This window comes from Schistocerca serialis, chromosome 2 (genome assembly GCF_023864345.2).
Source record: "Schistocerca serialis cubense isolate TAMUIC-IGC-003099 chromosome 2, iqSchSeri2.2, whole genome shotgun sequence".
Taxonomy (NCBI): domain Eukaryota; kingdom Metazoa; phylum Arthropoda; class Insecta; order Orthoptera; family Acrididae; genus Schistocerca; species Schistocerca serialis.
The window spans coordinates 360174226-360200846 of record NC_064639.1 but is presented as its reverse complement, the minus strand read 5'-3'; the positions used below and the strand labels follow the sequence as shown (position 1 = coordinate 360200846).

The window sequence follows — 26621 nt, the reverse complement described above, 5'->3', positions numbered from 1 at the left end:
CATGTAATCAATAAACTGCATGTGCATTGTCAGACTGTCATAGGTAACATCAGAGAATTCGCATATATCGTTGATGATTAATTTCTCTCTCATGTTTACTATTGTTTTAACAACACTAAAGGAAACCTTACGAAAATTGTGCACTGTATTATAAGAAATGAAATAAAACTAACCATGATAACCTTACGACGAAAGTATCTGTACACAAGCATGCCTCTATCGTCACGAATTAGTAAAATACTACTCACTTAGATTTTGATTGGGTCTGTGTTTAATTGGTATGCTGTGTCATACTCAAGAGGTATGCAAATGTGGCATTTCATAAATATAGTTACGTATTCCTAGAAACCCAAAATTCGCTTGTCAGCAGCGGAAAGAGGCGTTACCTGTTGTGCAGCATTGTAAGTTTTTCAACATTGCACTATGAGCTGTAAGCGTTTTCTTGCGATTTCCTTATTGATGTTTGATCTGACTCCTTGTAGCTCTTTCACAGAAGGGATAAAAACGTTACAGTCAGTGAGACTGGAACTGCAAACCGTAACAGACGCTGTTTCACAGGTCAGCACGTTACCACAGAGCTAGCGAGGAGATATGGGTCTCAGCTTCCTATTTCGCTGGCAATAGTAACTAGAACTCGTAAACCGCTATTTAAAGGTCGAGATTAGTTGCGATTTCCACCTGCAACGACTTTCCTGGGCTGAAAACCGTAAATTTTCAATCTTTTGTTACCCTTCAAGCGATAATAACTCAGATTATTCAATGGAAATGACAGGTAAAATCAAGTGAACTTTGAGGCTTAATTCCGTGCACACCAGGAAGTAACTCGTCGATCACAGAGTTGCCAAACATACGTTGCCTTGTTGCCAAATCTCTGTTACAGTACCAGCAGGAAGAAGACGAACCGATGTGATCCTACAGCGGTCTGGGAAGTGACCATAGCTGGTGTCTCCAAGTCGCGGCTGCTACGGCCTGGAATACGTAATGCGTCTGATTCGCTTTCTGTAACTAGGTTTAGGGACTGGAGCGTAGTTACTAATAATACTCAGAACTGACTGCAAACTGAGCATCATAAATCAGTAACTCCCATTGTTGTTTTTATATTTCTTTCGTAAGTGTACTCAAAACTAAGGAGAGAGAGAGAGAGAAATAAAAAGCAATGAGAGAGAGTGTAAAAAATTGTTGTAAAGAAATTGAATCATGGTATTTAAAGAAATCTTTCATTAAAATGACACATTCCACATCATTACGAAATGTCGTATTCATGATCTATGGAACAAGAGGTAATCTAATGTAATCTAATCTAATCTAATCACATCATATTGATGATTAGCCATGAAGAGTCATGAATTACCGAAATTTTTGCCAATACCAGTAACCATGAACAGTAAGATGTGTGCGTGTTTGACCAGAAATAACGACACCTGTTGCGATTGTTGGCAACACATGAACAGACATTGAAATTGCGCGTTAATTTTCACTAGCAGGTCGGTGTGCACTTGATAAAGCTAGAAATGAAATTATGAATATTTTTGTACTGGATCAGGTTTCAGACCCACATACTTACCTTTGGAGGAGACCTAGAGAAGATTGCAGTCTTGGGAAAAGGAACGAAATGACTGATCTATACTGTTCCGAGAGATTCAGATCCTCGAAAGAGGAGATACGAATTCGAATCACAGTCCAGCACCAAATTTTTAAACGTCTCTAGTTCAATCAAGTACGAATAAAATAAGAGCCCTGTCCCTTTAAATGGCTATCGGTTCATCAAATAAAACAAAATTTGCTAATGTAAGTAAGCTTACTGGCGACTGTATTTCTGTTTACCATGATTTCCGCTGTGTCATTTCCCAACGTAAACCGGCTCTGCCCAGTCGGTAATGAAGGAACGTGATGTTTAATGCGGATTCTGGATTATAACGTCTTTCTCTTGAGGTTACCAGAGGTAAAATAAATATGTTTGTGCCTCTTAAAAGTAAATGCCTGAACCCACGCATTGCACCTGTGATAGCTCGTTCTACCAGACCATTGTGGTCACATTGCCCAGCCCCAGGAGTGTGCTGTAACGGATGATGTGCTTAGCTTACAAAATTAGTCACGGTGGAAAAAATGCGAGTCTATTAAATGGTCAAGTAGAAGCAAGCTTCTGACGCAGAGATTATGCTATTCTCATGTCAGCAGGATGTAAAGACTCTTCTAGGCATCATAGGCAGGATGTGAAGCCATTTTGATTTTTCACAAATTCAGCAAATTTCTTAGTTCGCGAAAATCCACTGTGAAGTGTGAAGTTGCCGGATAATTCGATTATTACTGTTATTATTAATGACTCGCAGAGAAGAGGATTTCGTGGTCTGTTGGACGGATGGCAGGTTGTTATACCTATGGTCTGGGTTCGATTCCCACTTCTGTCAATGATTTTAGATAGGGAGAGACAGATTCCATTCTCTCCTGGCTACACCAAGTGAAGGAGATATAATGGCTGCGTGGTCTGAAAATTCACATTAAAGATGATATTCCTTCTTTACCAAGTAGACGGTAGGTTGAACCACAATAAAGTCTGGAGTGGCGACATGTAGAAACTCTATCACCAGTAACCTTTCTTATACTAGTTATTTATTTCAAGTGACGACACAAACGCTATGTATGGTCACAGGACACTTATTCCATCTTTTATTTGAGCTTCTGTATGTCGATAAAATTGGTTCTGAACTGGGAATGCAACTCAGACCGCCCTTAACGCGGAATTTGATCCCTTCGTGGCAATACAGCTCGGCTACAATTTGTTGTTTGTTCAAAACTGCAGATTCCTCAACACCTTCACATATTACGCGTGAATGGGATCGAATCCTGGCCCGGCACTAAAGATTTAATTATGTATTATCAAGCTCTATCATGAGAACACCTATCTGCTGGTGGATAATAATTTTGATTTTTAATGTATTTTCATTCGCTGTCCACACTAACGATATCTGACGTTTCTAACTCCCAGTGAGACACAGAACTATTTGCGAGATGACTGTAAGTTCAAGATGCTATTCTGAGCAGCTGGTGGAGAAAAATTCGGTAGCTGACTTCTCTTACCTCACGGCATTTCAAGTAAGTTACTTGTGAAGAAGCAATATTTAACATCTCTCGTCGTTTGTTAACAGGGACAATAGATGCTGGGTATTAATTCGCGTCTGTTAAAAATGTTTGCGTTATGCAATTTAAAGTTGATATTTGCTAAGGAAACGTATGAAGACGCAGACTTCCTCGTTATCAATATGTGCGGCATATCTTTCGTGTTAACGAAAGTAAATTCCCGCTTTACCTCTTCTTACGTGTCAAATGAAATGTATGCCATGAGGAATAGAATATTTGTTGACTGTGTCCTTTCTTGCTTCCATCCTTACCAACATATTTCTTCATTCTCGTGGTAATCATGACATTCTATGTGTATGCTGCAAAAGATTGCAAGTGGACAAATTCGACATCGAGGTGCAAAGCGTTTGGTATCTTACATTATATTCAATTCGAATAAGCTTCCGGTGTATTTTTACTTCGTTTGTATTTTTAGATGATTATGAACGTTACGGAAATTTATCTCACATGCTTTATGTTGAATGAGAAATATTGAATGATCCGTTTTGCTTTCCCTACGTTGAAATGATATAATGTCGGCGTCAACAGCCTTCTTCCACGCCGGAAGCTGAAACTTGTATCATTCTGGATTAATGATAATTGAATGTCTCATATGTAGACAGCCCACAAGGCGACGTCAGAAACCATCAGGGGAGAACGCCGCATAAAAACCAAACGTGCGCGCGCGTCTCCACTCTGAAGAACCGTATCGGAGAATCACGGCAAGCATTTCGCTGAAGAGCTGCCTCGTCAGAGAGCCGAGAAATGGCAGCGTCGTAGCAAGTATTTGTCAACACTCTGATAGTGCATTTACTTCCGGGTGTAGGTCGGCGTTACCTCGCTAAATTCACTTGACATTCGTTTCCCACATCAAAGACTCGTACGATATAATCCACTGCAAGATGACACAATTAGAAAGTATATTTAATTTCTGGACTCCAAGAACGGCATTCTTCACAAAAGTAACACCTGTTTGTGTGTGCATTCGGGAGGACGACGGTGCAATCCCGCGCCCGGCCATCCTGATTTAGGTTTCAAATGATTTCCCTAAATCGCTTCAGGCAAATGCCGGGATGGTTCCTTAGGAAGAGCACGGCCGATTTCCTTCCCCATCCTTCCCTAATCCGAGCTTGTGCTCCGTCTCTAATGACATCGTTGTCGACGGGACGTTAAAACATTAATCTCCACCTCCTGTGTGTGTTTAAGGTTGCGTTTTGAGGCTCAGGCAACATCGCAGTGACTATAGTCCGCCTCTGGCCGCCAGTGTGTCGTTAGCTCAGAGTTTCCCTTGTGCTTTGCAGTGCTTGTACTATAAGACATAGCAGTTCGAATCACAGTAGAAGCCGCTGACTACAACCTTTTACTTTCCATTTTAATTAATGGAGTTGCAAACTGCTAGTAAAAATTTCTTATGCGAAATCTGAAGAATGCCTTTAAACATCAACCTTCGTCCGATTCGACTTTGCAAATTCCAAGGTGCTTCACTGTAAAATAGGTCCTGAAAAGATTGAAACCGACTGTCAACGATATAAATTTGAGCTTTGTTCGTCATATAGGTCTAACATGTCAGAAGGTTGTTTATGAAGTGCACATGTTCATTAATATAGTTCCCTTCTTCTAAATTTTTGCAATAGCATTTAACTGTAGACGTTTTCTAACACCGGCGTTAGCAATTCCTTTCCGTTCTCTGAAACCTTCAAAACGACAAAGTTTTCTGGTTTAAATCTGATGACCTTAACTATCACTTCCGATCAACAATAAATACTTCATGAACCCATACATGGAACTCCAAATGTGCAGTGTTCCTGCACTGCTACAGAGCATGCATTGCAAGGTATTCACACAGTTTATCGCATAGACTTACCATAAGGAATGAAACATGAACTGTAGTACACTTTACACCACAGACGCTCACTCTGGCTTGACGAAAACATCCAAACATTGACCAAAAGTTGCACAAATAATTGAGTTTGAAAGGAAAAGAAACGAAGTATGAAGCATTTATAAATTCATCGAATGTAGTGAGGTGGTTTAATTTCGTCCCAGTCTATAAAATTAATTTCGGGCCATACTCAGCTCTTGCCGATTAATGTAATATAATACACGCCTACTAATCAGGGCGTCTGTCTCCGTTGCTTTTGAGCGTGAATGGAAATTGTAGAAATTTTCTGTGGAGCAACATTTAATAATAAAGCGTTTTAAATCATCAAAAGCGATGAGCGGTAGCAGGCGCTTTCGATAAAGAACGGGGGAGTGCAGCGCCGCTGCTGTCGCCACGGCCGCTGCCAGTAGCCAGCAAATGGATCCCGGAGCTTTGCCGCATACGGCGTCCAGAGGAGGACAGTCTGCAGGAAATCTGCCGCAAAATCGTTACTGGATAAAATTTTGATACCGGTGTGTCACAAAGCGAAATAGACTGAATCTGCGCTACCATTACATTCACGTCTTCAGCATTCAGACAGAAGAGGCTATAAAAATATTTTATGCCAGCTGCTCTCGATCCACTGACATTATGAACAGAAACAACGCACGTTACCGCTAGACCACCGGCATAATCAGCCTAGGGTTTCTCTATCATGGGACAAGTTTTCCTCCAGGAAGTGCCGCAGTCTACAGTGTTGCCAGATTGTGCAGATAACCGGACTTAGAGAATTAGCGAGGTGGCCAGTTTTTTTGTCCCATGTCGCGATCGGCGCGGACTTAGCCTCTGAAGCGGCCGGCCGCCGGTCGAGTTTTATGTCAAAGAGTGTACCTACTGTGGTGTAGGTTAGGGTCCCTGGTATCACAACCAGCAGCCTTTCATCACAATGGGCCCTCATTCCTGAGTAATTGATGAAAAAGAATTTTGCCTGATACTCTAGAGCCTTAAAAATAATAGTCTAATGCAGAGAGGAGACAGCGTGTAATAGTTAAGGTACATTCCTGATGATGTGCTGAAGGTTGTGGGTTTGAATCCTGTCAGTCCTTAAAAATTACTGTTATAAAATCTTTATTGAAGTGGCTTTGTTCATAATTTTTATTCATTTAATTTTTTTTTTTTTTTTTTTTTTGGCTCTTGTTATTTCTCTCTGTCACTTTTTTTTCATTTGGAAACCTTGTGTGTGTGATTTTAATTATTTTTATTTATCTATGATGATATTTAAATATTTGAAAATGCTGATCTATGAGTTAAAAGACAAGATTTGAAATATTTGCTTGTATTGGCTTTGCAAAGGTGTCAAAAATTTGTTTTTTTGTTACAAGGTGTACATTTTTTGAATGGTAATCATCATATAAACATTTAAAACATAAATTCTTTTTGTAGTATGGACAAATGAATGAAGTTGAAGATTTAAATGAAAGGAGGCATTATAAATAAATAAAAAAATCTAGCAGGATGAGGAAAAGAAATAAAGAATGCCGTAACATGGTCGAAAATATAAAATTATAAAATGTAATTAATAAAGTCATAGTTAATACATAAAAATAATTAAAATCACATGGATAAAAATTCCTGATAAAAAAAAAATAGAAAGAAAAGTGAGAGCAAGTGAAAAAGTTAATACGGTGACTAAAATGATGCGACAGTGAATTAGAAATAAAAAAAAAAATACATTTAAACCAATTAATTAAATAAAAGTAATGATCAAAGTCATTTCAATGACAATTTAAATTAAAAATTTCAAAGAAGCTGACAGGATTCAATCCACAACCTTCAAGCACATCAGAAACGTGTCATAACCACTATGCTCTGCTCTGTGTAACACCATTTTTAAGGCTCTAGAGCAGTGGTCCTTAAAGTGTGCGCCAGGGCGCACTGGTGCACCCTAGAACATTTGTCGGGTGTGCCCTGTAAAATTTTAGGAAAATATGTGGCCAAATATAAAAGAACACATAGCTACTCAATTTTATCCACTTCATGACAGATATAATACGGAATGAGTCCTTAAGTTTTGTCGAATAGTTCAGTATGGTTAAGGAAATAAGGTGGCTTATTCTTCCTGTAGTGTTGACAGTATGTGAAACGTTTCTAGTCGACTGTCTTCTCTCTTCCATTGCTGCTAATCTTAGATGTCTGACAGTAGTGACTGTTTGGGAACTGAAGAAATGTGTTTCAAAATGAGTGATGATAAAGCTGGCCCATTGTGATCATCCCTTACACCACTGAGAAGTGTGAGGAATTCTATGGAAAGTGTAATTTGCTGTGGGGCGAGAAAAATAATTATTCTGATGACAGATTGCTGGAGAAACAGAATGGTCAGATAATTGTCACATTGCTACAATCAATATGCAGTGGTGAGAGTGATTAGTTTATTTCATAATGAATGTAACTGTTTGTATAAATGTAACACTATCTGTGGTAAAGTTTGGAGTGGCCATCACAGTAACTTATTTGATATGTTGTAAAAAACTTGCAGTCCAAGACTGCAACCATGGACTGCAAGTTTCTTACAACATAACGCTTCATGGTCATTCATAATTAATAAAAGCCTCAAATGCCATTTTCTTCAACTACTTGCATTTGAACTGCATTACATCAGCCTTACCTTAATTTCACAATTTTTAATAGAAATAATGCACTTTTGGTGAGCCCTTTTTAGTTTTGTGTGTAAAATATAACCATCTTAGTCGCTGGTAGAATTTTGCCCAGAGCATAAGTTAATCATAGCTAACACTTGGTTCAAGAATCATGAAAGAAGGTTGTATACATGGAAGAACCCTGGAGATACTAGAAGGTTTCAGATAGAGTATATAATGGTAAGACAAAGATTTAGGAACCAGATTTTAAATTGTAAGACATTTCCAGGGGCAGATGTGGACTCTGACCACAATCTATTGGTTATGAACTGTAGATTAAAGCTGAAGAAACTGCAAAAAGGTGGGAATTTAAGGAGATGGGACCTGGATAAACTGAAAGAACCAGAGGTTGTACAGAGTTCAGGGAGAGCAAAGGGAACAGTTGACAGGAATGTGGGAAAGAAATACAGTAGAAGAAGAATGGGTAGCTTTGAGGAATGAAATAGTGAAGGCAGCAGAGGATCAAGTAGGTAAAAAGACGAGGGCTAGTAGAAATCCTTTGGTAACAGAAGAGATACTGAATTTAATTGATGAAAGGAGAAAATACAAAAATGCAGAAATGAAGCAGGCAAAAAGGAATACAAACGTCTCAAAAATGAGATCAACAGGAAGTGCAGAATGGTTAAGCAGGGATGGCTAGAGGACAAATGTAAGGATGTAGATGCTTATCTCACTAGGGGTAAGATAGATACTGCCTACAGGAAAATTAAAGAGGCCTTTGGAGAAAGGAGAACCAATTGCATGAATATCAAGAGCTCAGGTGGAAACCCAGTTCTAAGCAAAGAAGGGAAAGCAGAAACGTGGAAGCAGTATATAGAGGGTCTATACGGGGGCGATGTACTTGAGGAAAATATTATGGTAATGGAAGAGGATGTAGATGAAGATGAAATGGGAGATATGACACTGCGTGAAGAGTTTGAACAGAGCACTGAAAGACCTAAGTCGAAACAAGGCCCCGGGAGTAGACAACATTCCATTAGGACTACTGACAGCTTTGAGAGAGCCAGTCCTGATGAAACTCTACCATCTGGTGAGCAAGATGTATGAGACAGCCGAAATTCCCTCAGACTTCAAGAAGAATATAATAATTCCAATCCCAAAGAAAGCAGATGTTGACATGTGAAAATTACCGAGCTATCAGTCTAATAAGTCACAGCTGCAAAATACTAATGCGAATTCTTTACAGACGAATGGAAAAACTGATAGAAGCCGACCTCAGGGAAGATCAGTTTGGATGCCGTAGAAATGTTGGAACACGTGAGGCAATACTGACCCTACGACTTATCTTAGAAGAAAGATTAAGGAAAGGCAAACCTACTTTTCTAGCATTTTTAGACTTAGAGAAAGCTTTTGATAATGTTGACTGGAATACTCTCTTTCAAATTCTGAAGGTGGCAGGGGTAAAATACAGGGAGCGAAAGGCTATTTACAATTTGTACAGGAACCAGATGGCAGTTATAAGAGGCGAGGGGCACGAAAGGGAAGCAGTGGTTGGGAAGGGAGTGAGACAGGGTTGTAGCCTCTCCCCGATGCCATTCTATCTGTATATTGAGCAAGCAGTGAAGGAAACAAAAGAAAAGTTCGGAGTAGGTATCAAAATCCATGGAGAAGAAATAAAAACTTTGAGGTTCGCCGATGACATTGTAATTCTGTCAGAGACAGCAAAGGACTTGGAAGAGCAGGTGAATAGAATGGACAATGTCTTGAAAGGAGGGTATAAGATGAACATCAACAAAAGCAAAACGAGGATAATGGAATGCCATCGAATTAAGTCGGGTGGTGCTGAGGGAATTAGATTAGGAAATGAGACACTTAAAGTAGTAAAGGAGTTTTGCTATTTGGGGAGCAAAATAACTGATGATGGTCGAAGTAGAGTGCATATAAAATGTAGACTGGCAATGGCAAGGAAAGCGTTCCTGAAGAAGAGAAATTTGCTAACAACGAGTATTGATTTATGTGTCAGAAGTCATTTCTGAAAATATTTGTGTGGAGTGTAGCCATGTATGGAAGTGAAACATGGATGATAAATAGTTTAGACAAGAAGAGAATAGAAGCTTTCTGAAATGTGGTGCTACAGAAGAATGCTGAAGATTAGATGAGTAGATCACATAGATAATGAGGAGGTATTGAATAGAATTGGGGAGAAGAGGAGTTTGTGGTATAACTTGACTAGAAGAAGGGATCGGTTGGTAGGACATGTTCTGAGGCATCAAGGGATCACCAATTTAGTACTGGAGGGCAGCGTGGAGGGTAAAAATCGTAGAGGGAGACCAAGAGATGAATACACTAAGCAGATTCAGAAGGATGTAGGCTGCAGTAGGTACTGGGAGATGAAGAAGCTTGCACAGGATAGAGTAGCATGGAGAGCTGCATCAAACCAGTCTCAGGACTGAAGACCACAACAGCAACAACAACAACAACAACAACAACAACAGTCGCTAGTCAGTACCAGGCACACAGGCATTTGTGGATGACTAGCACTGGTCATGAAATTTTCCTAACCATCCCCTCTCTCGCCAGCCTTCACCCTGTAGGTGCTGTGCAAATTATTTTCACACTCCTCTTTCCATGCCTTCTATCTGTAACCAAACGGTACAACACTTATGTTGCTCTTAAAGTTTGCAAATGAACATTGAGTTAATTCACAGTGTTGTCAAGCATAATGGATTTCTGATCAGATCCAAATGTTCAGAATCAGGAGAAAACGGTGAAAAAATGTTTGACGATGGTTGGATTTTTCCAACGGAAACTCTTACGGATATTGTCTGATCTTTTCGTGCTTTTGTTTCGCAGTTGATTTGCCTATGAATGTTTTTCTTTTATGGTGGTAGCCATGCTGAAATTGAGCCTTGTGCGCTATGCGTATGATCACAACTTGGCCATAGAATTTGGAAGGTTTCGTGTCGTTCCCAGTGATTGCTATCCTATTTCACTTCGAGTGGCACTGCAACAGAACATAGGAAATGATTTGCATATTATTATTATTGGACATTATGACCTATTTAGATACCATGACAGTGTATCAAAAAATTATAAATAAATCTGCAACCAGTCACGTTTAATAATGTTTTATTCAAAATGCTTATCTTTCTGTTGTCAGTAAAATATTATTGAAAAGAGAAGCTGGGAGTGGAAATTACCTATGAGAGCTGCTTATTGTTTGACCTTGAGCTGTCCATGACTAAAAGAATTTCATTTCATGTTCTTTGCTTCAGATGAGTAGCGCATGTGAACACCATTGTCATTGTTCATGAAGCGTTGCTACTTGCGAGCGTCATTTCCACTGCAGTTTAGTGATGCAGCTGATCCATGATAGAAGCTAGCAGCAAGGTTAACAGAACATGAAAATTGTTGGCTGCACTGTTAATCCATGGACACACAATAATCCAGGCCCAGAAGTAATACGCGTTTCCATAATTGTTCGTTTGATGTTATCGCAGAGCTTTCAGGTCATATGTAAGTGAGGTCTTGTTAGTGTACGCGGGGCCCGTGTTTTGTGTACAGCGTACTGCTTATTTTCAAAGTGCTGGAAGTGAATCTTATATGCAAAATACAATAGAATAAAATGGATATATTTCTGAAAAGCAAGCATGCCATCCAAGTAGAAAAGCAAAACAGTGCCCTACTCGTAAGTACAATGAAAGCTACTTAAGCTATGGTTTCAATTGGACTGGGAGTGAAGATTATCCTTTCCCACTGTGCTTAGTATGTGGGTATAAAATGGCAAATGAATCTCTGCTTCCTAAACTGAGCAAACGTTTTAAAACAATGCATTCACATTTGCTAGATAAACCTGTAAGCTATTTCAAGATATTGTCTGAAGAGCAAACAAGGGCAGCAAATTCTTTTAGAAGTGTAATGTCTTTCTGATAAAGCTCTGATTGCTTCCTACGAAGTCTCTGAATTAACACTATGCCGTCCAGTGACACTACAGTTGTGTCATGCGTGAAATAGTGGTCAACGGACAGCGACACACAGTGGTGTCATGTGCATAGTATCGCACAGTGGCCGGCGACACCGCAGTGGCGTTGTGAGCATAATATCGCGCAGTGGCCAGCGACAGCACTTTAGTATCTTTTACATTCTGTTGGTGTTTTTTCATTTAGGTAACAATAAGTTACACACCTCAACAAGTTTATTGTTTTTATAAGTACTTGTGCCCTTTAATCATGGCAGACGAAAGAGACAATACGGTAATTTACGATGAATGCGCAGACATCTTGTCCGACGTTCCGGACAATTTGGCCTATTGGGAAGAAGACTTTGGATATCAAAGAAATGAAAGTGAGGCAGAATCGTTGGAAGGTAGTGAAATACATCCAAGAAGAATTCAGTGAACACTACAGTTGCCAACTGAGCCAGGTGAATCAGACGAAGAAAACAGTGCACAGTGGTCGGACTTTGATTTACCGAGGACCAATAATAAATTTGAAGGATCTCCGGGTCGAAAGATATTTCCCAAAGATACACAGAGCGTCGAGAATTATATATTGGCAACAACCTATTTGAATATATTATCAACAAAACCAACAAGTACTACAGTCAAGATTGCAATAGAAGGAAACTGGATGAAAAAAATGCCAAATTTGTTGATGTTACCGGACTTCGAACTTAGAAAATGGTTTGGACTTGCAAACCTTATGGGAATTGTTAAAAAAAAAAAAAAAAAAAAAAAAAAGAGAGAGAGAGAGAGAGAGAGAGAGAGAGAGAGAGAGAGAGAGAGAGAGAGGATCAATGATTATTGGTGAATGAATCCTTTGATAGACATACCAATATTTCACAAAATGATGTCCCACAACCGATTCAGACAAATATTATCATTTTTACATTTTTCCGACAACAACAATAAACTAGATAATGCCGACCAGTTTTTCAGAGTGCAAGTCACAATTGATTATTTTTCCAAAAAGTTTCAATAAACTTTTAACCCTAGTCAAAACATGTCAATTTATGACGGAATGATACCATGGCTTGGACGGTTAAATTTTAAAGTTAACAATCCGTCGAAAATTACGAAATATGGAATACTCATTCGGATGTTGTATGACTCAAGTACGGGATGCATTTCCTCATTCAAGATATATTCTGGCGCTGGACAGCCTTTAGCAAAGACAGTGATGGAACTTTTGAAACCTTCCTGTGGAAAGTGGTGTCATCTCTACATGGACGATTATTATAACAGTGTGGAGAAGTTACTTTAAAAGAAAATTCGAGTTTGTGGAACTATATGGCCAAATAGAGGATTTCCGGAAAAATTAAAGTGCGCAAAAGTCAATGTGTTTGAAGCTTGCCAGCAACGAAAAGGTGAAGCACTCACACAGGTATGGAGTGCTTCGAAAACTAAAACAATACAAATGTCTCTACAATACATAATGCCACTTTGACTGTCACTCAAAGAAAAAGTAGAAAGACCAATTACACAATTTAAAAAACCTGAAAGTGTAGTAGACTATAAGAAATACATAAAAGGAGTGAATCCGGCAGACCAGTATTTGAATTATTATCCTATATCCAGAAAAACTATAAAATTGTCAAAAAAGGTTTGCATGTACCTCTAAACAAAATAATAATAACAACAACAAACTTAAAGTGCAAGTCTTGTGGAGTTGCATTTCATCTTGGAGACTGTTTTACTGCATATCATATGAAAGAGAACTACTAAGTACCAGAGACAATGCAAATAAACAAATGTATGAAACAAACAAATTATGTATTTATTTACGTATGTATATCTTCGAAAGTTCGTGAAAGTAGGGGAACGTGATTGAGAACGCATGAGAACTAATGATGAGATTAGTAAAACCTGAGCAATTTATAATCTCCTGATGATGTCAAGATCAACCGATGAAAAGCTAAGTAATCCGAATTAGCGCTGCCGAAGCCAAGCGAATCAATTTATACAAGAAATGTGGATGGCAAAGTGAATCAGTTTGTACAAAATGTGCGGATGGTAAAGTGTTAATAGCAAGGGGTATGAAAGCTCATATTATAAGTGAGTCAATATTTTGCCTGCTTGCAAAAAAATTGTCATGACAATGTTAGGAAATGAAGCAGCTATGAAAATAAGCAAGATTCCTTTGTCAAATGATATAGTACTCAGGCATATTATAGAAATGTCTACTGATATTGAGAAAAATGTATGCAGTAATAAACTCAAGTACTCAAACTTTGCATTGCAAGTTGATGAATCAACAGGCATTACCAACCAATCACAACTCTTAGCATTTGTTTGTTTCATTAATCAAGATCAAATAGTAAATCAGTTTGTTTTTTGCAAAGAATTAAGATGAGGACATTTCCAACATTTTAAATGATTATCTTAGTAAGTGGCAGTTAACATGGAAGTCGTGTGTAGTCATTTGTACAGGTGGCGTCCCTCAGTGGTAGGCTGTGTTAAGTGCCTTATATTTTGTAAAAAAAAAAAAAAAAAATGAAGGTGTTATCACAACTCACTGCTTTCTTCATAGAGAGGCCTTAATAACAAAAACATTGGGAGAAAAATTGAGAGAAGTCTCAGAGCAAGTTGTTCATATGGTAAATTTTATTAAAACAATACCTGTCAAAACCCGTTTATTCAAAAAGCTTCGTGTAGATGTAGGGTCAGAACACAGACTGTTGCTTTTACACACACAAGTCAGGTGGTTGTCGAGGGGGAGAGTACTTACCCATGTGCATGAGCTGTGACAAGAACTTCTCGTGTTTTCGAAGAAATGAAACATTTGCATTTTTGCAACCTCCTTCGTAGTGAATTTTGGTTTGCTAGATTGCAGTAATTGGCTGATATATTTCAGCAGTTCAATATTTTGAACAGTAGCATTCAAGAGAAAGAATAAAATATTCTCACATCCACCGACAAAATTAAAGCATTTCACAGAAAACTACAAATACGGAAAAGAGAAACTTGTAACATGATTAAGCATAAGGAATTGTCTCGTGAAGCCTCTTGAATTTCTATAAAAGAAGAATCTGGGTCATTATCCAAAAAGGCTTTGAACATTTTACGTCAATTTTTGACGTCGTATTTATGTGAATTCGGATTGTCTGCTCTCACCACAATTAAATGTTAAAAGAGAGGAACTCTTCAGTGTATTGAGTAGGAAATGAGAGTTTGTTTTTCAAATGTATCTCCAAACATTGAAGAAATCGCGAGGACACATCAGGTTCATGTTTCTCATAAACACTAGAAAGACTAGACTTAAGGTATGTTTTGTTTGTATTCCATTATTACTTTTCTCTATAATTTGAATTAATCGTTAGTTTGATTGCATTATTTCATTTAAATACATTTCACTTAATAGTTTCTCTTGCCTTTCACCTTGGCAGGGTAGGAGGCAACATGGCGCTCGGCCGTTGCATTAGGGTGACAGTTGTGCTTTATGAATCGCTCACATTTTTTTATACAAAAATTATTTGTTCACATTGTGATAGTGTATGTTTTTTATTAATATAAGTTGTATTTTCTGTAGTCTTTATGTGAAATTCAAAATAAAATGACTTAATTGTTATTTTATCGCAGTATTTATTTCCTGTATTGACTGTTGTAAAGTAAAATATCCCTCAGAAAAGTGTATACAGTGTGCACACAATTATTTGCGGCCTTTTAAATGTGTCTGAAGCTCAAAAAGTTTGAGAACCACTGCTCTAGAGTGTCACACAATTTTTTTTAGTCTGTTACTCGCGAACGACTCTACTCCTGGAGACCACCTCATAAGTTATCTCAGAGTTAGTATTGGCTTCTGAATGCTGTAGGTTATAATTTAACTCTAGCTCATTTGGTCAGATTGAGTAAAGTGTTTGCTTTTTTTCTGTAGTAATGGCAATAGTATATAAATAATAAATTAACTGACATGTTTGTTTAACAGGGAAGAGTTGTTTTTGGTAACCGACTTGTACCTACTACATTGTCTATTAATGTTGAAGAAGCACACTTCGTTTATTCTACAAAGCCAGCAGCATCCCGTTTGGATCATTTTATGCATTTCATCAAATGTAAAGGAGAAAATTTCAAGGTACTGACAAGTTTATTACATATTTAAAATAATAAATGAACCTGATTTCAGTTTTGTTTGTATTTGTAGAGTTTTCTGTATGACACTCCATAAAGAAAGTGATAGTCATTTATTGAAATACAAGGGATGTTCAAAAAGTGTCTGATTGTTATTTATAAAATCAGTCTTTATTCAGGTACAATTATTTGATAATAGTCACCATCAAATTAATCCCATTCAGTTTCTGCTAACCTCTCCTGACACTGCTGCCACTCTTGGAAGCATCCTGGAAAGCCTCTTTTGGTATAGTGTGCAGCTGCTCTTCGAATTGTACATAATGTCTTCCTATTCCAAAATCTGGTCCCTTTCAGAGTTTCTTTCAGCCTGGAAGGCTGCATGTTGCTGAATACAGTGAGTGAGTGCAAGTGGTGATAAGCTGTGTAATGTCCCCATGTATGCCTGGCCAATACACAGGCCAGCTGGTCAAAGATTTGGTACAAGAGGGCCCACAGTGACCAACGTGCAGAAGCCACAGTACATTATGGTGCAAGGAAGCGGGAATCACCACCCGGGGAGCAGCGTCCTCCATAGCTAACAAAAGAACCCCTGCAAACACAGAAGGGTGGTGCTTCCGGCTAACCATGCTGCGCAAAAGACAGGACCTGACTAAGTACAGGATCTACGGCGATTGCCGATTTTATCGTGACACTAGTGATGGGAAAATCATTGACCACATTCTTGTTCTCAGTATCTAAGTAGAAACAAAGCAACTCATCCTGATCGAATGCTGGATCAATCCAGTCAGAAGGTGAGGTAAGGCATCAGTGTTGGCGTGTAGTGGAGTCTGCCGGTAATGGACATACAATTTGTGCCATTGGTACTTCTGTGTCTGGTTCATTTGAAGAGGAGCTATAGATCGATGCAATGTGGCCTTTCTTTTGACATTTGTTGCAAACTGCCCAATGCTTAGGGCACACAGCTTGCTCGTGTTGGATCAAACAGTGCGAAGCAAGATGGAAGGGGAGCACATGGCCGCTGCTGTGGTGCGGCTTGTTGCTGCTGTTGTGCCTAACAGTAGTTGACTGAGCAACTTCCGGCACCTCCTTCCGTGTGGCAACCTGGACGCCTGCACCCCATGACACTTCAAAGGACAGTGCTGTATTGAGCACATCCGTAAGTGTTGGATCACATTGAAGTGCTTTTTCACAGACTTTCCTATCTGGGGCCAGATGAATAATATCATTCACCTTGTGAGGATTTGTGATGGGTACTAGTGACAGATCTACAACAGCTCAACACTTCTAATTCCCCAGCCCAGCTTTGTAAGATTGGTTTGGGCATTTCTGGCAACAGTAAAATTCTATGTATGTCACAATGGCACGTTTCATCAAATGATAAGCTGGCTGGTTCTTGCAAAGGTGCTAGCTGGCACAACAACTGATAAATGCATGACAAAAGGCAGGAAAGAAAGAAAGAAAGCCCTACACAGGTTTGCATTGTCCACGCAAATAAGCTGGAAATGTTGGTGTAACAATGTCTCATTGGAGTCCCAATCTTTATCCGATTCATCGTATGCTGGAAATGGGGACTGTTGCACTGATGGGAGGGTAGTTTGCCATTGAACACACAGACATCTCTTGATTTGAGTGTGGTGGCGAGAGCCTGCTGTTGATCCGCAAAAGTTTGCTGCTGGGCAGTGAGATGTTACAGTATTTCTTCTATCAGGATGTTGGTCAGGTGACGTAGCACTAACACTAACATGCAGAGAAAATAAAATAATTTTTTTTAAAAAAATGGCATGTACCCTGTTATATTGACTATTGTTTATGCGCTGTTGTTCAGATTTAATCCTTACTCTTCAAAACAAACTTTGGGTCTAACTTTTCATGTAAGATTAAATCAGTTGCATCCCTCTTTCTGTAGTTACAAGTGCTTTATTATGCGCATTGAGATTTTTGAACATCCTGCGTGATTTGATTCATCTAAACCTGCATCTATGTCTCTTCTGCACTCCACAAATTTATAGTTTGTGGCAGGAGGTCCCATTGGATCTTTGCTCTCTCCTTTCAGGTTGATTGTCAAAACTCAAAATTTGGGTCATAGATGGATTTTGTAAGCTAATGCAATCATAGGTAAATTTAATTTCCTTAGAATACTTCTACTGAATCCTTGGCAGGCATCTGCCTTTCCTACTAATTTAATTGAGACATTCCACTTAAATTTTTCCAGATGCCTACTTAATTAGATATTTAACACTTGTGATGGTTTCGAGTTATTGATTCATAGTCATTTACCAAACAGTAAAAGGTGTTTTGGCCCATTTGTGTGCATCTGTTTATGTTGAGGATCATCTGCTAATACTTTCACCTAGTTTTTGTGTTACCAGCCTATGGGACAAAATTGCTGGGGTCACCGGTACCTACTTAATCTAGCTTAAACTAACTTATGCTAAGGACAACACACACACCCATGCCCAAGGGAGGACTTGAACCTCTGACGGGGGAAGCTGCGCGAACCATGACAAGAACCTCTGACGGGGGAAGCTGCGCGAACCATGACAAGGCCTCAGACCACATGGCTACCCCGCATGGCTCACCTAGTTTTGATTCTCTGCAAGTCTTTGTATGTTTTGCTGTAATGTTATGGCGTTGCTTCTCCCTTCAGTACAGGAGCATCATCTGCAAGCATTCTCATGGAACCTCTGACATTATACAATGTCGGTTATGTATGTATCAGTAACTGGAATAATTGTACAATGCATTTTTAGTCTCCTGCTTTCAAGTTATTTGTATGCCTCTCTCTCTTGTTAAAGCTTTCTTAGCAAGGGTACAGCTCTGACACTTTTTGAAGAAAAGAAATTATGTAGAATGATTTGTATACAGAAAATCTAGACCATTCAATGTATAATTATGGGTGAGGATTATGAGTACTTGTGTGCCATGCTTGAGAAGTTGGGTAAAATATGATGATAGCGGTGATCTTTAGAATACAACACTTGGTAATATTTTGATAGAACTCACATTGCCGTAATTACCATAATCCCTTAATAATCGTATCGGCTTTGCGTATATCTTTATTGATAATAAGTTACATGTAATCAGTAGCCCAGAGCCCAGTTATTGAATGAATACATGTTTTAACTGTTTGATTATCTTATTTTCCTTGGCAGACTAGGGGACTAGCCAAGCATTTGCCTAGTTGAATATGGAAAACAGCACAAAAGCTATGCACAGGTGTGTTTGTGTACAAACAAATGGTTGTTATGTTGCTGTGCAGATTCAATCTGGGCTGGCTCACCATCCTGTCTCATAACCTAGTGTGCCACACTTTAATCTATATCAGCTGGTCACTGAGAATAACTTAGGAGATACATAAGTTATCTAATGTTAGTCAGGCAGTGTTGCTTTTACTGCTGTGTCATCTGTTTTAGGTTATATTGGCGCCAAGTCCAAAATATACAGGAATGGTAGATGACCCTCCACGTTACATGGGGGAAGGATTTGTGGTATTATCCTCTAACAATATTGAGCTGTATTTTTACATGGATGAAGCAGGTATGCAAATAAATTTTTATCATTTCAAGTTTAATGAATCATATATTTTAAAGATATAATATTTATTCAGTTACCTCGAGACAATAGTTATTTCAATATTTTAGTCAGTTTCTCTTTCTGAGATACCTCCCTGATTTACAAATGCAGTTAAAAATGTGGGAGGAAAGAGAACCATGTGTGCACAAGTATGTCTGGCATGTTGGAGGCTATTGCATCCACAGTTCTGCCAAGGTCACTTACAGGGGAGACGTACACAGTATCTTTCACGTAACCTCAGAGGGAGAAGTCCAGAGGGACTATGTCTGGAGATTGGAGTGGCCACTGGTTGGTCCATCATGTTTTATTCATCAATGTGGAAGTATTCTGTCCAGGAAGTCGTGGCCTTGTAAAATCCTATGTGCTAGTGCGCTGTCCTGTCGGAAAATCACGTTTGGCTGAAGGGATCAGCTGAGGGACAGCAAATCGCTCAGAAAAACACTTGCTGTTACTGCTCAGTGAATAAAAATGGTTCAGTTATGCTGTCTTTCATTAGCATGCAGGACAAATTTAGCTTTTTCCTGTCTCGTGACATGTTCTGGAAAGCTGGGAGTGTGTTTCGAACCCCAGATGTGAATTTTGTGCCTATTAATCTTCCCACCTGTGCTGATAGTTGCTTCATCAGAAAAAACAAAATTGTAAATAAACCAGTCACTTTTTTGAATAATTATATTTTATTCCATGAGCCGGTTTTCGAACCTTTTCAGGTTCATCTTCAGATCACTACACACACATCCACACAAACCATATTAATTACACTCTGACAGCGAGACTTTTCCAGGATCCAGCATGTGCTTTACAACTTGTAAAGCACATCCTGGATGCTGGAAAAGTCTCGCTGTCAGAGTGTTGTTTTTCTTCAATTAGTGCTGGACTGTTTAACAACTACACTGATCGATGTTTTCTATGGTTTCCTTCCCTCACTCTGTCAAATCTAACATTTGACATATTTATAATAATACTGTACACAGTGACTAGTTAACCATAGCAAAAGATCTTAAAAACTAGCTTCTGCATCTACATCTACATCTACATACATAGTCTGCAATCCACCATACGGTGCGTGGCGGAGGGTACCTCGTACCACAACTAGCATCTTCTCTCCCTGTTCCACTCCCAAACAGAACGAGGGAAAAGTGACTGCCTATATGCCTCTGTACGAGCCCTAATCTCTCGTATCTTATCTTTGTGGTCTTTCCGCGAAATATAAGTTGGCGGCAGTAAAATTGTACTGCAGTCAGCCTCAAATGCTGGTTCTCTAAATTTCCTCAGTAGCGATTCACAAAAAGAACGCCTCCTTTCCTCTGGAGACTCCCACCCGACTTCCTGAAGCATTTCCGTAACACTCGCGTGATGATCAAACCTACCAGTAACAAATCTAGCAGCCTGCCTCTGAATTGCTTCTATGTCCTCCCTCAATCCGACCTGATAGGGATTCCAAATGCTCGAGCAGTACTCAAGAATAGGTCGTATTAGTGTTTTATAAGCGGTCTCCTTTACAGGTGAACCACATCTTCCCAAAATTCTACCAATGAACCGAAGACGACTATGTGCCTTCCCACAACTGCCATTACATGCTTGTCCCACTTCATATCGCTCTGCAATGTTATGCCCAAATATTTAATCGACGTGACTGTGTCAAGCGCTACACTACTAATGGAGTATTCAACATTTATCTATATTTAGAGTTAGCTGCCATTCTTTACACCAATCACAAATCCTGTCCAAGTCATCTTGTATCTTCCTACAGTCACTCAACGACGACACCTTCCCGTACACCACAGCATCATCAGCAAACAGCTGCACATTGCTATCCACCCTATCCAAAAGATCATTTATGTAGACAGAAAATAACAGCGAACCTACCACACTTCGCTGGGGCACTCCAGATGATACCCTCACCTCCAACGAACACTCACCATCGAGGACAATGTTCTGGGTTCTATTACTTAAGAAGTCTTCGAGCCACTCACATATTTGGGAACCAATCCCATATGCTCGTACCTTAATTAGGAGTCTGCGGTGGGGCACCGAGTCAGTCAAACGCTTTCTGGAAGTCAAGGAATATGGCATCCGTCTGATACCCTTCATCCATGGTTTGCAAGATATCATGTGAAAAAAGGGCGAGTTGCGTTTCGCAAGAGCGATGCGTCCTAAAGCCGTGCTGATGCATGGACAGCAACTTCTCTGTCTCAAGGAAATTCATTATATTCGAACTGAGAATATGTTCGAGAATCCTGCAACAAACTGATGTTAAAGATATTGGTCTGTAATTTTGAGGATCCGTCCTTCTACCCGTCTTATATACAGGCGTCACCTGCGCTTTTTTCCAGTCGCTCGGGACTTTACGTTGGGCAAGAGATTCGCGATAAATGCAAGCTAAGTAAGGAGCCAATGCAGTAGAATACTCTCTGTAAAACCGAATTGGAATCCCGTCAGGACCTGGCGATTTATTTATTTTCAACCTATTCAGCTGCTTCACAACCCCAGGGATGTCTATCACTATGTCCTCCATATGGGAGTCTGTAAGAGACTCAAACGGCGGTATGTTTGTATGATCCTCCTGCGTGAAAGATTTCTCAAATGCAAAATACTCAGAAACTAGGGTAGTCCATTTTTGAATGTTTCTTTTGTGTTACCTTAGAGAGTTATTTCAATAATTTTCTCACACAATATACAATTTTTGTTTTCCAGTTGATTTTTGCTGTGATCTGTGTTTGAATGTTTTTCTGAACGTTAATTCAACCTTTTACATGGCTTGACAACTGAGGTTCAAATCCTTGAGTACTAATGCTGAGTTTGAGACATTCTTAAGTCAAAGATGAAATCTAGAATACCAAGAGAAAACGGAGGCCAAGTGATAAAAATAAAATGAGGTGGAATAAAACAGAAGAAAAACAGTCCCACCAATGAAATGCTAGGAAAATTTAATAAAGAGATAAAAGTATGGTAATTGCTGCAAAGAAGGTGATGATGGATCCATTCATTAAATGCTTGGGATTTTATGTGATGTCTGCTCATGTATCATTTGCATTAATGTGATATGCATTGGGAGAGTGAGGGCATGTTTGAATTTGACATGGTAAGCTAACCGAGAACTCTTTATCCAAGGAAAAGGAGACTAGTGATGTTATGACCAAATGAATAATGTAATGAGAGTCACACATCTGTTGGTGGGGCCTCAGTTTCCATCTCCACAGTTCTTAAAACTCTGTTATTGGATTAGGGTTCCAAATGGCCTGGATAATGAATCTGTATGGCTGCTTTCCTAAGATGCCTTCCTTCAGTTGATTTACTGATTCACTCTGTATGATTTCAGAACTGATGGGAAATTTGCCCTTTTAGTGATATGTATTTCTGCATGTTCCAGGGGAAAATGCCACAGAATTTTGTATTAAATTGTAGGAGTCTCTAGAAAACTTACAGTATAATGTGAACTGTCAAGATTTGGGTTCTTTTTCATTTGTAGGTAATACCAACTTCAGTTGTTGAAATGAATACTTAAAAAAGGGGGGGGGAGGTTAGAATTTTCAGAGGAAGCATCTAAAAGTTAGATGGAAATTCATGTAGAGTGTCATTTAGGTACAAATACTTAAAAATGTTAATTTCATTTAGAAACTACACATTGTGCCCAGTAAAATGACGAACAAGTATTAGTTTCTGTGTTTTATTTTGAAAAACTCTTGAGAAAAAAATGCCAAGATATGCATGGAGGTTTTCATCATAGGGCACAAAAATGAAGACCCAAAATCTTGTTCACAGTATTGTGCAAATATTGCTCAACACATCTGGGATTCATCAGGTCTCTACAATGATTCCCTATTTCACTAAATGCTTCACTACTTAGGATCATATTCTGTACTTTATCTTCTTTATTTCTTTATGCACACTCATCACTTAAAGACTGAAAGGAAAAACCATTCTTGACACTATACATTAAAAATTGAATTTACAATCAATACAGTTAGCCAACTAATCCTCTCTCATACTATCTCTTGAGACTAATGCTGGAGTTGCATGCGTTGAAACAGAACTTCTCCTTTGTGATATCATATAGTTTCCACATGTTACCAGACCAAACAGGGGTATTTGAGAAATGGTGGGCTTCTGGGTATACAGCCGAGTTGTTATTTCCATTTTACACCCAATATTTCAATGACTAGTCATTATATCCGAGTTGTTATTTCCACCGAACCAGCCGTCTTCTTTAGGTGTTGCAAGTTAGGTGCAGTTGTGTGTACTCATTGCCTGAACTCCAACCAGACTGGGAACTGTTGTTGGTCTCTTGCCATTATGTATATTGTGAGTTCGACTTGTGATGCCCATTCCGCTCTTTGATGCTCTTCTGCTTTTCAGAGCTCCTGAAGTGCACATTGTCTCTATGTTTTCCAGCTGTGGTAAATGTGATGGCTGCCAAGATCTTAATGAATTGAGTACTGGACCCCAAGTGTTGTTTAGATAGAAATCTCTGTACTGGTTTATTAGATTTTCCGACATCTTTATTTTGCTAGACTCCCTAATTATACTGTCCCAGAAACTTGTTTGCAGCACTATACTGGTTTCGTTGTATTTCATTTCATGGTAATATCTGAGGCGGTGCTCAGCGACAGCTGAGTTGCTTGGTTATTTTAGTCAGATGTGTCACTGAAGTGCCTTGCAGCTCTTCTCAACTGTATTTATAGTCTGCCACACATAAAACATGCCACATTAGCACGGAATGCAGTACACATCTGGCTTTTTGAGACCCAGATCATCTTTAGTATTACAAAGAAACTTTTTATCTTTGTTGACCATTGTGAAATACACCAGATGCTGTATTTCTGTTGGAGTCCACCGATCTTTCTAGATATTAGGCCAGCACAAGGTAGATAAGTGATTCATAACTTCTCTTTCTCTGTCACAGTATCAACCTATTTTTCAGATGTTCTTGAATTCTACTTCACCAACCGCTCAATTTAACAATCTAAAATGTTTGAAGTACACTGGACCAAAGCCTAATATTACAGGCAGCTAAAGTTCTCCATAGCACTGTGAATAAAAGGCTATATAGAATTCTGGGAGAAACACTTGGAAAGGAACAATATTGTTTCAGAAGGAGAAAAGGGGCACAAGGTGCCATTGGACCTCCAAGCACTATAGGTGAGAGATAGGTAGAACAGAGTAAGGAAGTATTTGTGGCATTCGTAGACCTCAAAATGACAGTTGACAAATTGCAGTATGGTAAACTGATGGATATCTTCAAAAGAAGATGGATAAGCTGATGGATATCTTGAAGAGAAAGGGAGTAAAGTGGAAGGAGAGAAGATGATTGCAAATCTGTCCTTTAATGAAAAGGCAAGGGTATGAATAGGAAATGAAACCTTGGAAGAGCTCAGATATGGCTCATGTCTCTCTCCAATCCTATTAAACATTTACTTGGAGGTGTCAGGGTAGGTGGATGGAAAATTGAATGCTTAAGATTTGCGTGATCCTTGCAGAAAATGAAGTGCAGTGATTCAAATGCTAAATGACCTGAATGAAGCCTTTATAGCATATAGAAAGAAAATGGAAGGCATAATTATAGGCTTAAGGGAAAGGAGAGAGAATTTAGGATCTGAAACCATAGAACAGATGGAAGCATTCAAGTATTAAGGAATTTTGATTAGCTAAGATACACATTGTGAATGGGACATCAGAATCAGAATGGTGCTGGTGAAACAGGTATTTGAAAAGCAGAAAAGATTCTCTTTGAATAGTTCAAACATATAATTAAGAAAGCGACTAGTGAAATACGTAGTATGGAGAATGACCTTGTACAGAGCAGAGACATGCACATTAAGCAAGTAAGATGAGAGGATAATTGAAGCTTTTGAAATGTGGGTGTGGAGCAGAATGGAGAAGGTCAGCCTGACTGATAATCAGGAATGAGGAAGTACTGAGAAGAGTTGGAGAAGATCGAGGGAGGTTTCTGACAGTGAAAAACCGGAAGTTAACCTGGGTAGGGCATAATTTGAGATGAGATTGTGTTATAGAAGAGTCAGTTGAATATATTATTCTGGGAAAGGGAGGGAAGGGCAGAAGAAGATATCAGATGCTGGATGACAGAAAGGAAGGTACCAAAGAATGAAAAGGGAAAGTAGAGGAAAGAGAAGTGTAGAGGGCTATGAAGTCTAAACCTGCCACGAGTCAGTTAACCAAATGATGATGATCAGTTATTCCTTTGGAACACTACTTGTAGGTGTAGTTCTTTGGTGAGGCTCTTCTTGTTTGACAGTGTTTGAAGTTTGTTGACCAGAGTATTTAGCACTGAATTTCTTTTGATGGATGGTAATGTCTCAAGGCATGAAAATAGAGATAGTGTGTGTGCGTTTTTCGTGTTCACTGTGGCCCAAGGATCTGCCTGCTTTCTCTTAATTAACATATTGAAGCAAGGCATGTCACACTATTTTCAAAGTTCTATCGTGAATTTTACATGAGGATGGATAAAGTTTAAATGTTCTTCAGGATTTTTCGTTCCATGTGGTCATACCACAACTTTGTCATGTACGTGTTGATGGAAACATGTCACCTCGAATTGTCACCATCTATCACAAAGAAAGGCAGTTCTAAAGTCTCTGGTCCATAGAACTCAAACACTATTAGACAGAGAGAACCTTGCTGAAGAATTACAACTTCTACGAGTAGTGTTCAGTAGGAATGAGTACAGACCATCAAACTCAGTGGCCATTGCAGTCTCAGTCAAGAACACCTGAGAAAGGGACTGAAACTGAGTCAGAGAAAAAAGCCAAGAATTGTGTATCCACCTTATGCTGGCCATGTGTCAAGAGAGATCAGCTGACTCCACCAAAACTTGACATCTTATCAACAATAATAAAAATTCATCTTTGTAATGTTAAAGACAATTTAGATGTTCGAAAATATAGCATTCCATGAAAATATAGCATGTCGTACATGGGACATACTATTAGAATAATTGAGGAGATGCATATGTCATAACAGTGACACATCTGACTAAAACAACTGAGCAAGGAGCTGCCGCCAAGCACTGTCTCAAGTATAGTCATGAAACGAAATAGAGGAGATTCGTATCATGGTGCACATAGCACATTTCATGGAAGCATAAGTAAGGAGCCTATTGAAATAAAGATGTTGGAAAATTTGCTAAGTGGTGCCAGACATTTCAAATAAAACAAGGCTTGGAGAGGGAGAGCAGAGTAGCAGAGTATAGGTGGGGGGAGAGAGGAGTACTGTAGGTGAAGTGTGCAGGGACTAGATGAAGACATGGCAAGACTGCCACGCACAATGTAGGGCAGAGAGAGTTGGGGGGAGGGGGGGGTGGGGGGGACGGAATAGGAATAGAGCAGGAAAGGGGAAGGATTGGCAGATGCAT

General features: G+C 39.1%; 1 protein-coding gene across 1 annotated transcript in view; it reads left to right on the top strand.

Moving 5' to 3' along the window:
- Positions 1-26621, top strand: part of LOC126457180 (transmembrane protein KIAA1109) — a 507473-nt gene that overhangs the window by 53255 nt on the left and 427597 nt on the right. The window contains exons 6-7 of the mRNA XM_050093265.1: positions 15537-15683; positions 19093-19216. Of these exons, the coding sequence (XP_049949222.1) occupies positions 15537-15683; positions 19093-19216 (271 nt within the window). The remainder of the gene's footprint in view (positions 1-15536; positions 15684-19092; positions 19217-26621) is intronic.